Source organism: Phaseolus vulgaris, chromosome 4, assembly GCF_000499845.2.
Source record: "Phaseolus vulgaris cultivar G19833 chromosome 4, P. vulgaris v2.0, whole genome shotgun sequence".
In the NCBI taxonomy this organism is placed as follows: Eukaryota; Viridiplantae; Streptophyta; class Magnoliopsida; order Fabales; family Fabaceae; genus Phaseolus; species Phaseolus vulgaris.
Window position 1 is genome coordinate 517357 of NC_023756.2, and position 17004 is coordinate 534360.

Here is a 17004-nt window from a genome sequence, read left to right on the forward strand (position 1 = left end):
GCTAATAGTGGAGGTGCAAGTTCAAAAAAGGGAGGTGTTAGAAGCATTTTTCTTTGTTTTTTGAGTTGGTCACCGTTTCCATCAATACAAGCCAACCCTTAAGAATATATGCAAGGTGTCATTTAGTAAGATACCTTCAACAAAAAATAAAAATATAATTAAAAAAGTTAAAAAAATATACCTTCAAATAAAATTAAAAAGATTAAAAAATATGCCTTCAACTACTCCATGCCACGTTTCACACTCAGTAGAATAATAAAAAAGGAACACGCTATTTAAGGCTTTATCTGCCAAATATTATTGTAGCCTCTTTCAAGGACAAGTATCAAATTCTTTTCTTTTTTAATATTTATTTTTATATTTAATTTTTTAATATATTTTCAATTTCTAATAAAATATTATTTCAATGGTAAGCATCATTGTCTTTAGTCTTCAATTTAGGTACCCTTTTTCCACCGACATTCAAAATCCACAACTGTCTTATCTTATCCAAATACCCAAATGACACGTGTCCCAACTGTTCTTAACTTATTCCAACGGTCACAAACTAACCTCTCATTCCCATTGCCACGTGTCCTTTTGATTTTTCTTGGTCAAAATCTTCACAAATAAAGATATTATCATAAATTATGCATAAATTAATTCCACAACTTTATTTTAGATGCATATTTAAGTGATTCGCCTCATAATTTATGATTTATTGGATTAACATGATTTTAGTTGAATACATAAATGCATTTTAAATTCATATTATGATGAGTTATAAAAAAATTTATATGCATTTTAAATTTGAGCAAAACTTATATATAATTGTTTCCTCAATAATATTTAATTTAATCCTTTATTTTGCTCATTATCAAAATATAAATTTAATTCTTAATATCAATAATACTTATTATACTCCTTTCAACAGTATATATTAATTAGTAGAAAGAAAAATATTATAGTATGAATTAATCCAAATTTAAAAAATTGTGAACTCTCCACACACACACGTCACTGTATTTTGCTATTTTATTTATTTTATTAATGTCGGTTTACCATGCTGTGTACACGTGGCAATTGTCGGTGCAAGTCTTCCCACAAATTTTGCCTACAATTTAGAGTCTCGTATAAAATATTAGAAAAAGAAAGTTCCAAAGACTTACATAAATAAAATAAATTGAAAAAAATGAAGACCCTACTTGGACCATATAATTTAATTTTTTAAAATAATATAAAATATTTTTTTCTAATTCATAAATTTGAATAATTTTTTTCAAAATATTTCCTCTGTTGAATTCCACAAAATATAAATTAGAAAAAAAATCATGAAAAAAAGAAAAATTGTCTATTTTTGGGTTTTTTTTTTTATTTTTGTTTGTTTGTGGTATTTGCAGAAAGTATTTCGTTAAGAACAATCAGGCACAAATTCTCAGGAAATCTTATTGATTTGAATGTTCTTGATCTTCAATAATAATGACCAATATTTTCCAATAATTATTAGATAATTGAGTTTTAAAATGTTTTAAAATTTCTATTATTATATATATATATATATATATAATATCAATTAATAAAGAGATATTTGTTTTTTACCTACACAATTGTCTTTAAAATACTGTGATTATAATTCTCTTTATTAAAATAAATAATGATGCATTATCTATGTATATTTGTTAAAAAAAAAAAAATAAGACATAAAAAAAATATACAATCCTGTAGTTTAACATTTTTTTAAGACTAATTAATAAAGAAAAAGACAATTAATAATTAATACATATTTTGGACCACACCTTCATGTTCATGGCATCTCTATAAATACATGTTCTTTCTAACTTCATCAAATCAAACTCTAACACACTGTGTTTCTTCTTCCATTCTAAATTTCTCATCTTTCACTATGGCTCCAAGCTTGAACAAAGCTTCATCTTCTTCCATCACAAAGCATGTTAATGGCTTCAACCCTTCACCTTTCACCATTTCCAACTCAACCCTACAAGTTAAGGGCCATGTTCTTCTTTCTCAAGTGCCCCAAAACATAACCTTAACTCCATGCACCTACGACACTCACACCACAGGTTGTTTTCTAGGTTTTAGAGCTTCTTCTGCAGATTCTCGCCATGTGGCACCCTTAGGGCAACTGAAAAATATCAACTTTTCCTCCATCTTCCGGTTCAAGGTTTGGTGGACCACTCTCTGGACCGGTTGCAACGGTGGTGATCTTGAAACGGAAACTCAGTTTCTGATGCTTGAACCCGGTTCAGACCGGCCTTATGTTCTTTTTCTTCCCATTGTTGAAGGCCCTTTTCGTGCCTCCCTCCAACCCGGTTCAGATGACAATATTTCGGTAACTTTTAAATTTGCATGAACACTATGAGATAATTGCTTTCTGCACCCCTAATGATTTTTTTTTAATTTTTAAAATTATCTTTTATTTGGGAAAAAGAATTTGAAATTAAAAATACATTGAATTTTCAAAATTGTCTTTTATTTTTTAAATAAAAATTTGGAATTAAAAAAAGAAGATCTGAGATAGATTTTTGTATTTTGAAAATAAAATTTTAAAATATACTTGAAAAACAAGAATTTTATTTTAGAAAAGAAATTCTAAAATACAAAATTAAAAAATATAGTATGAGATAGATTTTTGTATTTTATTCTAAAATATACTTGGAAAACAAACAATTCTGTAAAACAACATCCAAAAATATATTATGTGAAAAAAGATTTAAAAATTCATAAAAGTGTTTTGAAAATTTAAATTCACAAATATATTGCAAAATATCAAATTAAAAATACATTTTGAGTTGTCTCTAAAAATTAGAAAAATAAATTTTTATCATTTTAAATAAGTCATGGGGGAGGCTTATGGTTTAAGATTTAGAATTTATAAATTTAAAAACATTGAATTTTAATATTGAATTCTTCAAAAATATTATAATTTTTGTAATTAATATGATTAATTGGATTTTGGAAAGGTGTGCGTGGAGAGTGGGTCGAGGCGCGTGAAAGGGTCGTCGTACGAGAGTGTGGTGTACGTGCATGCAGGGGATAACCCCTTCACGGTGGTGAAGGAAGCTACGCGCGTGGTGAGGGCGCACCTGGGAAGCTTCAACCTTCTAGAAGAGAAAACCGTTCCAGGAATCGTGGAGAAGTTCGGTTGGTGCACGTGGGACGCGTTTTACCTGACGGTGCACCCTGACGGCGTGAAGAAGGGCGTGAAGGGGCTGGTCGACGGCGGTTGTCCACCGGGGTTCGTGCTGATCGACGACGGGTGGCAGTGCATCAGCCATGACGCGGAACCGGAGAAGGAGGGGATGAACCAGACGGTGGCCGGAGAACAGATGCCGTGCCGGTTGATGAGTTACGAGGAGAATTACAAGTTCAGGGATTACAAGAAAGGTGAAGGGTTGGGTGGGTTTGTGAGGGAGTTGAAGGAGGCGTTTGAGACGGTGGAGTATGTTTACGTGTGGCACGCGCTCTGCGGCTACTGGGGAGGAGTCAGGCCCGGGGCGGCGGGGATGGCGGAGGCGGTGGTGGAGAGGCCGGAGCTGTCGGAGGGGTTGAAGATGACGATGGAGGATCTCGCCGTGGATAAGATACTGGAGAACGGAGTCGGGGTGGTGCCGCCGGAGACGGTGGCGGAGATGTACGAGGGGCTTCACGCGCATCTGGAGCGTGCTGGGATTGATGGGGTCAAAGTAGATGTCATCCACGTAAGTCCCTTTCTTCACAAACATAGAGATTGACACGACAAACATAGACACTGACTTGACAATAAAGATTTTATGTCTATAAATATATTTCAGAGCATTTCTTTTTATAGCAAAAAAATATTTTCTACTGGTTTAAAATAATTTTTTTATTTTTATAATCAAAATAAAAAAAATTATACAATAAATTTAACTTTTTAAAACGTATTTTTTTTTAAATTATATTAGAATTCTCTAGAAATCCAATAAATATATTATTTTTAAATTACATATTTCACTACACTTTTATTTTTATGATCAAAATAAAAATTTATTCAATAAATTTAACTTATTAAAAAATTAATGTATTTATAAATTTAATTTATTAAAAAATTAATGTATTTTTTCTTTTTAAAATTATATTAAAATCTTTCTATAATTGTCAGAAATTCAATAAATATATTATTTTTAAATTGGAAATTTTATCGATACTTGTTTTACGGTGTATAATCTACTAAGAGTGTCTGAGTCTCATGGTTCGTTGTCCAATTTCCAACCTTTTTTTTTATTTTCTATTTTTAAAAATTACTCTTTTCTAATAAAAAACTTAATTTTGGTCACTTTTTACCCATTTAACATATTTAAAATGCAATTTTGTTTCTTGTGAAATGCAAATTACCAAGATGAACTTTTGGTTAAGCTTTGATTTCTTTCTTTGTTTCTGTATGGATTCCGAGTTGTGATGTACTGTTTGTGAAACAGTTGCTTGAAATGGTGTGTGAGAAATATGGAGGACGAGTGGATATGGCAAAAGCATACTACAAAGCTCTCACAGCTTCAGTGAGAAAGCATTTCAAGGGAAACGGTGTGATTGCCAGCATGGAGCATTGCAACGATTTCATGTTGCTGGGAACTGAAGCAATATCCCTTGGTCGTGTTGGTAAGTGAAATGTACACAACATAACATAAAATTAACTATATTATTAGGACAAAACTTAGGAATCACTTCTCTACGTTCTTAGAAATATTTGCTGTTGAAACTTCAATTCTAAGTGAAAAAACAACACTCTCAAGGAATTGCATCTAAGCTTTGTCCTTTTCACTATTTGGAATTAGATGGTGAGTTCTTATGAAATGATAGATTGGTCATGTGTTCAAATAAAATGTAAGGATAAGGATGTGTTGTGTACAATGATGCTCCTTATACCTTTGCATAGAGAGGAACCTTCTGGCAGTAGTTTTACTATTTGGAGTTATGTTCCATTGATCTGATGTGTGTTTATGACTTGGATTGAATCAGGGGATGATTTCTGGTGCACTGACCCTTATGGTGATCCAAATGGTACATATTGGCTGCAAGGATGTCACATGGTGCATTGTGCCTACAACAGCTTGTGGATGGGCAACTTCATCCAGCCAGATTGGGATATGTTCCAGTCTACTCACCCTTGTGCTGCTTTCCATGCAGCTTCAAGAGCCATATCTGGTGGCCCCATTTACATCAGTGACACAGTTGGGAACCACAACTTTGAGCTGCTAAAGACCCTGGTCTTGCCTGATGGGTCCATCCTCAGGTGTGAGCACTATGCACTCCCAACCCGGGACTGTCTCTTTGCTGACCCTCTCCATGATGGCAAAACAATGCTCAAAATATGGAACCTCAACAAGGTCAACTACCCTCCTCAGATCTCATTGTTCAGTTCATTCTTTCCTTTGCAAATCCCAATCTTATGCATTGTTATGGCATTGGCAAGCCTTATTTATGCAGAAACTATCTTATCCTATAGTGAGAGAAAGCTAATTGTATGCAATTAATTATTTGATGTTCAAATGATGCTAAATACAAATACTGAAACAAATACTTTTGATACAGTACACTGGAGTTCTTGGGGTGTTTAACTGCCAAGGAGGAGGCTGGTTCCGGGAGACTAGGTCCAATAAATGTGCTGCTGAGTTTTCTCACAAGGTATCAACCAAGACCAATCCAAAAGACATTGAGTGGGATAGTGGAAACAACCCAATTTCCATTGAAGGGGTGGAGCTTTTTGCCTTGTATTTCAGCCAATCCAAGAAACTCGTGCTCTCAGCACCTTCTGATAGTGAAGAGATTTCCTTAGAGCCATTCAATTTCGAGCTAATAACAGTTTCCCCTATGACTGTCTTGTCTGGCAAGTCTGTGAAGTTTGCTCCAATTGGTTTGGTGAATATGCTGAACACTGGAGCAGCAGTCCAGTCCTTGACCTTTGATGAGGCTCAAAATCTGGTGGATGTTGGAGTAAGAGGCACTGGGGAGATGAGGGTCTATGCTTCAGAGAGACCTAACACTTGTAGAATTGATGGGAAAGAAGTTGATTTTGAATATGAAGGGTCCATGGTCAAAATTCAAGTGCCATGGCCGTCTTCAAAATTGTCCACTGTTCAGTTTGCATTCTGAACTAGGGAGTGATCTTTTATTTTTTGAATTATTGTCCACAGTGAATAATGTCAAGGGGCCTTTTATCCCTCTTATTAGAATTTTCTCCTCCATGCTGAGGGAAACAATAGATTGGTCTGATAATTTAGTCAATATCAAGTTTCTTGTGTATCCAATTAATGTCAATTTCTCTTGATTATAATACCATTGTTTCTCTTTCAAGTACTTTTTTTGCTCCTTATCTCTCAATTGTGCTCCTTATCTTTCAATGATCAGTGATTTGCCATTATTGAATAAGTTTTAACTATCATCCAATCTTGTGTTTTGAGATCTTTAAAGAGTTTGACCATAACAGCCAAACACGTTTAATGATGTGGTAGCTAGAAACACATGATTTAGTAATTGTGTAAAAAAAATTCACACACTATAATATGTTTAACTCATTGGATGGATTTTATAAAAATCCAGAATATATCAATTAGGTTTGCCTCTGCATGTTTAGAAGTTTTTCAGGAAACATTTGAAAATTATATAGTTATGCTATAGCACTATATAATTGAGAAGAGTTGTTAAAGTCCATATGTATATAGGATAAATCATTTGACAGTAAGTCTCAAGATTAAAATGAAATGATAATGCAAAAACCTCAATCATAACCCAGTTTAGAAGTGTCTGCATATACTAAAATGAAATAAGGTCTGCATAAATTTTAAGGTAAGTTCAGCAGCATAAGCCATTCTCAATACAGAAAATCCTCATCCAACCCTGAAAAATTGAATGAAAAATAACTAGTGACTCTCAATGCTTTTGAAAAACTTGAATCACATGATAGCAGTATTGGATTATTTCAAACTTACCTTAGTCTTCGTCATCACGGATGGATAGTACAAATGCTTCGGACCATTTCAGCCTTTCAGCTTCTGTCACAGCCAAACCATCAACGAAAGGGTTCCAGAAGCCTTCTGGACCAGACAGAACCCAGCTTACTTTGTCTGGTGGTGGTCCAATCAAGTTATGTACCGGATTTCTGTTGTTCTTCTCTGAGTTGGTTTTCTTCTGAACACATTCAACTAGTTACATTAGATACATTATCAGTTTTTTCAATGTCATAAAGTCTGTAGTTTTGAAACTCACTGCAGCAGATTCAACAGAGTGCTTGCTGGACTTAGGAGTGATTATTTCATCTTGTTCCACCGAATAAGGTTTATAAGCACGATTTCGGCAACTTCTTGTACCTCGAACTTTTTTCTCGGAGGTGTCTGATTTCACTGTCCACTGAATAGAAAACATAAATTAGATTTATAAAGAGGCAAACCATGCAGATATATGTTGAAATCACCACTATTAATTATCAAATTGAAAATGACTTGTGCTTGGTTTTTGCACCTTGGTTATTGCAGTACTTGCATTTTCTTCTAATTGTTGTCCTTCCCCAGACTCAGTAGAATTCTGCAGAAAATATAACTTAAAACCAAAACACTGAGAAATCTTTAATCCACAAGTTTTTAAGGCCTTACACCTCACAAGTTCTTAAGACCTTACACCTCCACAACTTCTTTGCAGTTGTTTTAGATACATTGTAGGAGTAAATTTTTTTAATGTTGCATCTTCAAATGAGCAATTAAAAGTTAAAATCTCCAAAAGAAAAATGAGAAAGAAAAGTAGTCTAAAAAAACTAACAAAAGAGATTGGGTGGAAGGTAAAGTTTAGGCATACCTTATTGGTGTTACAGGAATTTCTCCATAACAATCAAAACATTGATTAGTGTCATTATAAGAGGTACAAAGTGTCTAAACATGAAAATGTTCAATCATTTCTACATTTCTCCTCTACAAATTTTGTGTGGACATTCAGAAATATTTCATTGTCTTTTCTAAATGTTACTCACACTGTGCATTATAAATACATACTTAAAAAAGTTACAAAATATGAAATTAGAACTCACAGTGTCTGTTTTTATATCTTTTGATATCATTTTTTCACTAATATCATCATCTCCAGCTTCTTTTGCTAGATGTCTCTGAACAGATAACAAAGAACGAAACTTCCTTCTGGTGTGCGGTTCATAGTAATACTGAACAAATAAAACAATAATAACCATCAAATCTTTGCCAAAAAGGGAAGAAATGAAGCACAAAATAGAAAAAAAAAACAAAGACCTTGCTATCTACATATGGTAGAGCTGTTTATCTAAGGGATTGAATTCTCCCCAACAGATTTTTTTAGACCTAAACTTGAAAATCCAAGTCTTGGCAACATGCTTAATTCTCGTGGTTATCTACCAACTATACTACACCATGTTAATTAATCCCTACAAATTATTTGCACAAAATGACAATATTGAAAAATGCAAATTTCAGATTAACCCACAGTCTAAGGTCAAAAACTAATTTCTCATCATACTAATATCCATTGAAGGATCTAAACTCTTCTAACATGATGAAATAAATTGATCTTCATACGCATACATAAATTGATGAAACAGAGAGAGTGTCAAAACGGCGTGTTTTGTAACAATCATATCACACCATGTCAGTGCCTTAGAGATGATATTATTTGCAGCTATAATGAGAATGTAGAGAGTTATTCACAGTAAAGGAAAAAGATCCAAAAATGCCTCCTAAACTGTTATCTACCAATTATACTGCACCATGTTAATTAATCCCTACAAATTATTTGCAGAAAATGACAATATTGAAAAGTGCAAATTTCAGATTAACCCACAGTCTAGGGTCAAAAAATCCAGAAATGCCTCCTAAACTGTAAAACATAACAGTAACCCTTGAAGATGAAGATGAAGATGACAGTGATACATTATGCATGCATGAATGAATGAAGAAACAATAGTTGATGGGTAAGAAAGAGAAGATGTACCCTATCAAGATGAGTAGGGTTAGAGCGACGTGGTTTTTCCTCCACAATCCAACCATGAGGAAGCTTGAATTGTGATGAACTACCAACATGCAGCTGAGTTGAAAGGGGTTGGCTTTGAACAGTGTTGATAATGTCTTCTCTCTGAACATGATGGAGAGGAGTTACCTCTTCTTCTACCTCTGATTCTTCCTTGCAGGACATCATAGTATGGTAGTGTTGTTCTGCAATGCTAACAACAATGTCTGTGTCTACTCATTAGGTTAAGGATATCTGAAGAGTCTGATTCAACAAAACACAATAACTTTTTTATTTTTTATTTCCTTATATAATAATATTATTACTATTGACTTGTTTATATTCTATCTTTTTATCTCTACAAATTAACAATATCATCAATTAACAACTTTTTTTATTCTATATTTTATTTCTCATATTTCATATTTTTAAAGATTTACCCTGTCTTTTTATAATGAAAAATTATATATTGACATATAATCTTATGATGGTTATATATATATATATATATAATAAAGATTAAATTTGTAATTAAATTATATATAAAATTATTAAAATAATAATGTTAAGGATGTAGAAAAAATAAATTGAATCTGAAAGTATTAGAGTTTTTTTATAAATAAAATACATATTTAATTTTCTCTTTTTACTACCATAGAACATAAGTTGTTTGTAAAGAAGAAAAAAATATTAAAAAGGAAAAATAAATGGTTTATTAATATGTAATATATGGTACATAAATGCACATATAATTGTAATATAGAGAAATTAAAAGGAGAAAACAATGATTATTTTTTTTCCTTTTACACACCACTTTTATATTCATATTACCTTTGGGATTAACCATGAGTTTATATGTTTAATTCTTAAGTCCAGAACATCAATATTTTTGTGGATCCCACAATATAAATAAAATATTATTATTTTTGACACTTGTGGTGTTAATAAATTGATGAAGAACACAACATTGTAAACAAGCATAGTAACTTTCTTTGTCTCACATTCACTTCATCATTTGATAGCTGTCACAAGCAGCTAAAACCCCAACAGAATAATGCCATGGCGTTTCCTATGGGAACACAGCAACAAAGAAGAAGAAGAAGCCAAACAAAACTTAGCCAAAATTAAGCATATCCTTCTGAGATGATCATGGTAAGGAGAATATCCACATAAAAAAGTACCAATTAATCTCAATTTTCTCTCGTTCACATCCCCAAAAGCTTAGGTGTAAACGTCCATGGCTGCATTAAACAGTTTCAAACTTGTATAAACATTTGTCTTGTATGTATATATAAGAAGAAGTGTTGATGGTGAGAGAAGATAATAAACCAGTTGTGAGGAAAGTGAAGAGGAAGCTTTGTTAACAATGGCACTGGAAGTGCTTGAAGCGCTTGATTCAGCGCGAACCCAATGGTACCACGTGACGGCCATAGTCATTGCAGGCATGGGCTTTTTCACCGACGCCTACGACCTTTTCTGCATCTCCACTGTTTCCAAACTTCTTGGACGCTTGTACTACTTCGATCCTAGCTCCGACAAGCCGGGAAAGCTCCCAACTTCTGTCAACAACTTCGTTGTCGGCGTCGCCCTTGTCGGAACCCTTTCCGGCCAGCTAGTCTTCGGCTGGCTCGGCGACAAACTCGGCCGCAAAAAGGTCTACGGAGTCACTCTCATCCTCATGGTTCTCTGCGCCATCGCCTCTGGTCTCTCCTTGGGCTCCTCCGCAAAGTCCGTAATGGGAACGCTATGTTTCTTTCGCTTCTGGCTCGGCTTTGGCATCGGCGGCGACTACCCCCTCTCCGCCACTATCATGTCGGAGTACGCCAACAAGAGGACACGCGGCGCGTTTATAGCCGCCGTGTTCGCCATGCAGGGAGTGGGAATCATCTTCGCGGGGCTCGTCTCCATGACACTAGCTGGGCTTTTCAGATCCTATTACCCTGCTCCGTCGTACATCCAAAACCGCGTCTTGTCCACGCAACCGGAGAGTGATCTTCTGTGGCGGTTGGTTCTCATGATCGGCGCCGTTCCGGCGTTGCTGACTTACTACTGGCGAATGAAGATGCCAGAAACTGGACGCTACACTGCCATCATAGAAGGCAACGCGAAACAAGCTGCTGCAGATATGGCGAGAGTTTTGGACATTGAAATCCAAGCGGAGCAGGATAAGGTGGCGGAGTTCAACGCTGCGAATAACTACCCTTTGTGGTCGAACGAGTTCTTCCAGCGTCACGGTCGCCATTTGATCGGAACCATGACCTGCTGGTTTCTTCTTGACATAGCTTTCTACAGCCAGAATCTAACGCAGAAGGATATTTTCCCCGCCATTGGACTCATAGACAAAGAGTTTAACATGAGTGCCATCAGCGAAGTGTTCCAGACGTCACGTGCGATGTTCGTGATCGCTCTGCTCGGCACCTTCCCCGGTTACTGGTTCACGGTTTTCTTCATCGAGAAGCTGGGCCGCTACAAAATCCAACTAGTGGGGTTCTTCATGATGTCGTTCTTCATGTTTGTGATCGGTGTGAAGTACGATTACCTCAAGAACGAGAGCAAGGGCCTCTTCGCTCTTCTCTACGGGTTGACGTTCTTCTTCGCGAACTTTGGACCCAACAGCACCACGTTCGTGCTTCCGGCGGAGCTGTTTCCGACCCGTGTGAGAAGCACGTGCCATGCGCTGAGTGCGGCGGCGGGGAAGGCTGGGGCGCTGGTGGGGGCGTTCGGGATACAGAGCTTGACGGTGGGCGGTGAAACGAAGAAGATCAAGAAGGCCATGATTATTCTGGCGGTGACTAACATGTTAGGGTTCTTCTGCTCCTTCTTGGTTACTGAGACTAAGGGAAGATCGTTGGAGGAGATTTCTGGAGAAGATGGGAGAGAGAGTGAACTCACACCAACTCCCAACAATACTAGGGCACAGGGAGCAAGGAGCGAGACCATGTGAACTGAACAAAAATGGATTCAATTGCAGGTTTATTACAGTATGATAATAAGAACAATGGTTACAAGTACTAATATCATAGCAATAATGGAGCCAAAATTGATGGTTTTTGGTGTCTCATGGTATAGGTTTATACATTCTAAGAATAAGAGATTGGATTTGTGTTTGTGATCGTGGATTAATGTATGTTGTTAATATATTTTGTGTTAATCTATTGAAAGGAGAACCATTGTTACGAAAAAGGAATTCATTTTTATGTCTACAAATTAACAATATCATTAGTTAACCACCTTTTATATTCTACATTTTATTTCTCATATTTCATATTTTTAAATATTATAAAGCAACAATATAGGAGAAATGTTGAATAACGCCCATAGAATGATATAGGGATTGAGAGATGTAAGAGTTTTACATGAGTACCCACACATGAATCAATGATTCCAACTACCTTAAAGAAAAAGATTATTAGAAATAGCAGAAAAAACTGTGTTTTCACTATGAGAAGTGATGGTTGTCATTGTAGTTTTTTCTCTCCCTATCTGATAGTTAAAAATCATGATTTAAAATGAAAGATTTCCATACAATTTATGAATGTTTGATGGCAAACATTAAGATAGATGGAATACACAAATGAGTGTGGTCTTTAAATTTAAGTGTTGTATAGAATGACTATCAAGAATTGGAAAACAACCTAATGGAAGCATAGGAAATCACAAGGATGTTGTGATTCACTAAAGTGTAAATGTGAGCATCTTTGAGAGGATATCCAAAAGCATCTGTAACAAAGGAAAATTAAGATTTTTTACAAAGGTGTGTTTTTAGTGGTGAGAAGATCAAGAAAGTGAGACTCCAAACACTAATGAGGAAGTATTTCAAATGAGCTTAAGGTAGCCAATTATCTTTGTCATGTATTGAGACACACAAAAATGATGAAGGGAGTGTGGAGAGAAAACCACATCACAAATCAGATGACTCTGGAAAAGATCATGTCATTCGTACTCTCACAAATCTTTGATCGCATAGGTGACTTTTTTTATCAGCAAAAAACGAATGAATAAATAAGAGATATTTCAGGAATACCTCAATCCTTATATAACAGACTTACCTTAAAGCTCATTTCCTCTATCTCTTTACACAACTACAATACCTTAATCCTTACTATGATACTGACACCTTTTACTCATGATATAGATCTCCTAGAAAAATTAATTGACATCATACAAACCATTGACTCAAGACTTCAATCTAAATACGAGGTGATTGAGGAATCCAAAGAAGGAGAAATTGTGAAGATTAAGAAGTTGCAAGGATCTTGATCTTTGAGCCATAAGTATTGAAATTGCTTCAAAAAAGCAAGATCAAAGTAGTATATCAAGTATTGCAAATACATGTGAAGAATGATTATAGGAAAACAAGAGAAACATTCAAGAAAAGTTGAAATCTTTATCAGAGAAAACTTTAAGCATGAAGACAAAGTTGAGGCTCATGAGGAACACCTTAGTCCTTCTTTTTAATCCAAACAAAGAAAGAAAGATAAGAACGAGATGTAGTGGTTTGTGTGTAAAATTTGAGGACATTTCTCTATTGAGTACTATCTTATGTTATTCTCAATGGCTAATAAAATGGTCTAGAGAGGGGTATAATTTGGTTAGATAGTTGGCTAGTTTGGGATTATTTTGTGTTTTGTAAAGATTTAGCTAGATTTGGTTTTCTGGTTTTGCAGTGGAGATGCATCTTGATATTATTTTTGAGATAAAAGATTTACTGATTTTTTTTAAAGGGTTGAAACATTTCTGAAATGTTCTGTTATACTTTATCCTGAGATGTTCTGTTATACTTAACCTGAAATGCTCAGTTTTACTCTGTTATACTTAACCCTGAAATGCTCAGTTTTACTCTGTTATACTTAATCCTGAAATGCTCAGTTTTACTCTGTTATACTTAACTCTGAAATGCTTTGTTTTACTTAATTGATTTTTCTTGTATAAAGGTTGAAACATTCCTAAAATGTTCCGTTTTACTTAATCATTGTATAAAGGTTGGAACATTTCTAAAATGTTCTGTTTTAGTTAATCCTGGAATACTCTGTTTTACTTAACTGGTTGTTTTTTATAAAGATTGAAACATTTATAAAATGTTCTATTTTACTTAATTCTATATTTTCCTTAATTTATTAGTTTTCAATCAAAAAATAGTTGCCACAAATCAAATATTCTCTTCTAAGATAATAAATATATCACAAACAACTCTTCACTCTTATTCATGTTAAAATCAAACACCAAATAGTTTGTCCACAAAAATCCTTCTTACTATTTCTTCAAACCTTTAAATGGCAAGTTAGAAATTGTAAACATCAATTCTCCAAATATTACAATGAAATATAATTAGATATTATATATAATTGATTATTTTTTCCTTCATTTTGTTCAATTTTGTTCAGTTTCTTTGTGGATAAATTGCTATTGTATATAATCATTTCTTTTCTATAAACCATATACTTAATTAATTATATATTTCTCATTGTTCTATATTACTTTTTAGAAATGTTCTAAATCATATCATTTTCAAAAATAAAGTTTCTAAAACCTTTGCTTCTCCATAAAAGAGAAAAAAAGAATGCCTTCAAATTTGTGTTCTTATAGAAAGTATCGAATTCCATATATTGGAGTGAAAACTAGAGTGAATTGCCAAAGGAAAAAAACAAATTGAAACCATGAAAACATTTTTTGTATGTGTCATGTGTGTGGTACTGATCAAACAATTCTTTTTGAACAAAAGTTATTATCGTAAACATGCACATAAGATATTGATATTGCAAAAAAAAACTCAAGATTGAAATGAAATGATAAAGCAAAAATATCGATCATTACCCAGCATTCTAGAATCCACGTGCAATCCAAACAGTGATACAAATTACACTTCTTAAGGAAAAATAATGTCTGCATATTCTAAAAATAGAATAATGTCTGCATAAAATTTATTCAAGATAAGTTCAAAGGGAATAATCTCATTCTCAGCTACTCTCAGCTCAGGAACATCCTCATCCAACCCTGCAAAATGAATATTATCAATCAGTGATTTCGATGGTGTTTAAACTTAGCTTAATCTCATAAAATACTGAGATATAAAACTGAATTATGAGATAAGATATGCATCTTCATATGAGATAAGATATGGTGTTTAAACTTAACTTAATCTCATAAAACACTGAGATATGAAATTGACTTATGAGATAAAATTTGCATCTTCTTATGAAATAAGATTTGTATTCACTTATAAAAAACAACAATATTGAAAAAAAAAACTTAAATCACATGATATATAGCAGAATTAGTTTATTTCAAGCTTACCCTAGTTGTTTCCATTATCACCATTATCACGGGTGGATAGCACAAATGCTTCAGCCCATCTGAGCTTCTCAGCTTCTGAAACAGCACAACCATTAACATAAGCATCCCACTGGTTGGGAGCACCAGCCAGAACCCAAGTTACTTTTTGTGGTGGTGGTCCAGGTAAGTCATGCACCGGACCTCTGATGTTCTTCTCTGAGTTGGTGTTTTTCTGATGATCCAACTTCATTCGTTTCTTCACAATACATTCACAAATAGTTACATTAACTACATGATTCACCTTTTGTTCTTTTTTAAAAAGAAAAACTTTGCATCTCTATACAAACTTGACATATCAGCTAAGTCTCAGATTTCAAGTAATAACAAAGACATTACTGTTTAACTTATACATCTCAGCAGTTAGGATCAGACATCAAATAACAACAATCAACTGTTAAATTCTGTAGTTTTGAAACTCACCTTGGATCCATAGCGTCTGTAGAACACCGGAGTGTTCATCTCTTCTTCTTCATCTTCTGAAAAAGATATTTGCTGTCCTACTGCAGACTGATCAGTAGAATTCTGCAGAAAATATAGTTTTAGATCAAAGCACCGAGAGAAATTCAAACAACTTCTTTGCAGTTCTTTTTAGCTACATTGAAAAAAGAAACAACATCAAGAGGTAGGTGAATAGGTGGTAAACCTAAGATTTTTATCTTTCAGCTTCAAAATCAAGATAAATGTGAAAAAACTTCATAACAATATCCATGCAAGGAATTAAACAAAAGGGTCAAAAACTAATTTTTCAAGATAATAATATCCATGCAAGGAATCAAACACCTCTTGTAACACGATAAACATGTTTTTACAATTAAAAAATAAATAAAATAGGATTTTTCAGCAACATATCTTCTTACAAAGCTAAAAAACCGTTTAAGCTCCGAGCAAGTGTCAAAAACAGCATGTTTTGTACCAATCACATCACACCATGTCAGTTTCTTGAAGATAACATTATTTTGTGGCTAAAAAGACAATGCAGAGAACTTTTTCATGGTAAAGAACAAGATCTATATGTTTCCGAAGCTGTGTCATCTTTCACTATGGTGTTTTGGGTAGATCCATAGATCCTTAAGTGAACCTTATGCATGCATGCATGAATGAATAAACAACACTTGATGGATGAAGAAGAGAAGGTTTACCTTGTCGGAGTAAGTAGGGCTAGATCCATGGAGTTTTCCCTCATCAGAAAGCTTGAGATGTGATGAACTACCAGCATGCAGCTCCCTTGAAAACATGATTTCGTTTTCAGCACTGTAGAAAATGTCTTCTCTCTTAACTTGGAATGGTGTTACTTCCTTCACCTTTGAGTCTTTGCTCGACATTGTTTGGTGTTGTTGATGTTTTCTGAAGACAACTGCAGCAGTGTGTTTTCGTGTGTGTTTTCATCTGTGTCTGTTCACTCTTATCTCATAACCAAACATATTATTGTTACCCAAAATACCCCCACTTTTTTCCCTAGGTAACATAAATGTTTTGGAAGTAGTGTCTAGAATAGTAATTTACCCCAGCAAGGATTAGGGTAACTGAGAAGTCTACTTAAACAAAGAACAGGTTCACTTAAAGCTTATTAATTAGTTAATTTTTTTTTTATTTCTCAAGACTTTGCACTATTATCTTTTACTTGTTTTATGCTTTAGTTTTTTTTAAGATATGAAAGTTAATAATGATGTTCTATCTTGTCATGTTTAGAAATTA

General features: G+C 34.1%; 4 protein-coding genes across 4 annotated transcripts; 2 read left to right on the forward strand and 2 right to left on the reverse strand.

Moving 5' to 3' along the window:
* Window positions 1-1796: 1796 nt before the first annotated feature.
* LOC137836671 (probable galactinol--sucrose galactosyltransferase 5) lies at window positions 1797-6312 on the forward strand. The gene is made up of 5 exons (XM_068645360.1): window positions 1797-2329; window positions 2961-3698; window positions 4437-4614; window positions 4975-5342; window positions 5548-6312. The coding sequence occupies exons 1-5, from the start codon at window positions 1805-1807 to the stop codon at window positions 6106-6108; spliced, it is 2370 nt and encodes a 789-aa protein (XP_068501461.1). The 5' UTR covers window positions 1797-1804; the 3' UTR covers window positions 6109-6312.
* Window positions 6313-6667: 355 nt separating this feature from the next.
* Window positions 6668-9205, reverse strand: LOC137836358 (methyl-CpG-binding domain-containing protein 7-like). Its single transcript, XM_068645089.1, has 6 exons — window positions 8962-9205; window positions 8033-8161; window positions 7474-7536; window positions 7222-7362; window positions 6945-7143; window positions 6668-6852 (listed from the first exon to the last, which is right to left on the reverse strand). Exons 1-5 carry the CDS (start codon window positions 9163-9165, stop codon window positions 6946-6948), a joined length of 735 nt encoding a protein of 244 aa, XP_068501190.1. The 5' UTR covers window positions 9166-9205; the 3' UTR covers window positions 6668-6852; window position 6945.
* A 1134-nt stretch (window positions 9206-10339) lies between these two features.
* LOC137836360 (low affinity inorganic phosphate transporter 4) lies at window positions 10340-11920 on the forward strand. Its single transcript, XM_068645090.1, has one exon. It carries the CDS (start codon window positions 10343-10345, stop codon window positions 11918-11920), a length of 1578 nt encoding a protein of 525 aa, XP_068501191.1. The 5' UTR covers window positions 10340-10342.
* A 2832-nt stretch (window positions 11921-14752) lies between these two features.
* LOC137836361 (uncharacterized) lies at window positions 14753-16681 on the reverse strand. Its single transcript, XM_068645091.1, has 4 exons — window positions 16449-16681; window positions 15730-15831; window positions 15271-15505; window positions 14753-14970 (listed from the first exon to the last, which is right to left on the reverse strand). The coding sequence occupies exons 1-3, from the start codon at window positions 16629-16631 to the stop codon at window positions 15272-15274; spliced, it is 519 nt and encodes a 172-aa protein (XP_068501192.1). The 5' UTR covers window positions 16632-16681; the 3' UTR covers window positions 14753-14970; window position 15271.
* Between the last annotated feature and the right edge of the window lie 323 nt (window positions 16682-17004).

Bases quoted from the DNA above. Each gene is read 5' to 3' on its own strand.
- LOC137836671 (XM_068645360.1), top strand. From the start codon at position 1,805: ATGTTCTTTCTAACTTCATCAAATCAAACTCTAACACACTGTGTTTCT. The intron at 2,330-2,960 runs GTAACTTTTAAA...GATTTTGGAAAG, and splicing joins GTTCAGATGACAATATTTCG to GTGTGCGTGGAGAGTGGGTC. The intron at 4,615-4,974 runs GTAAGTGAAATG...GGATTGAATCAG, and splicing joins AATATCCCTTGGTCGTGTTG to GGGATGATTTCTGGTGCACT.
- LOC137836358 (XM_068645089.1), bottom strand. From the start codon at position 9,165: ATGATGTCCTGCAAGGAAGAATCAGAGGTAGAAGAAGAGGTAACTCCT. The intron at 8,162-8,961 runs GTACATCTTCTC...TTATTTGTTCAG, and splicing joins ACCCTACTCATCTTGATAGG to TATTACTATGAACCGCACAC. The intron at 7,363-7,473 runs GTGCAAAAACCA...TTTTCTATTCAG, and splicing joins CAAGTACTGCAATAACCAAG to TGGACAGTGAAATCAGACAC.
- LOC137836360 (XM_068645090.1), top strand. From the start codon at position 10,343: ATGGCACTGGAAGTGCTTGAAGCGCTTGATTCAGCGCGAACCCAATGG.
- LOC137836361 (XM_068645091.1), bottom strand. From the start codon at position 16,631: ATGTCGAGCAAAGACTCAAAGGTGAAGGAAGTAACACCATTCCAAGTT. The intron at 15,832-16,448 runs GTAAACCTTCTC...TATTTTCTGCAG, and splicing joins GCCCTACTTACTCCGACAAG to AATTCTACTGATCAGTCTGC. The intron at 15,506-15,729 runs GTGAGTTTCAAA...TGTATTGTGAAG, and splicing joins ACAGACGCTATGGATCCAAG to AAACGAATGAAGTTGGATCA.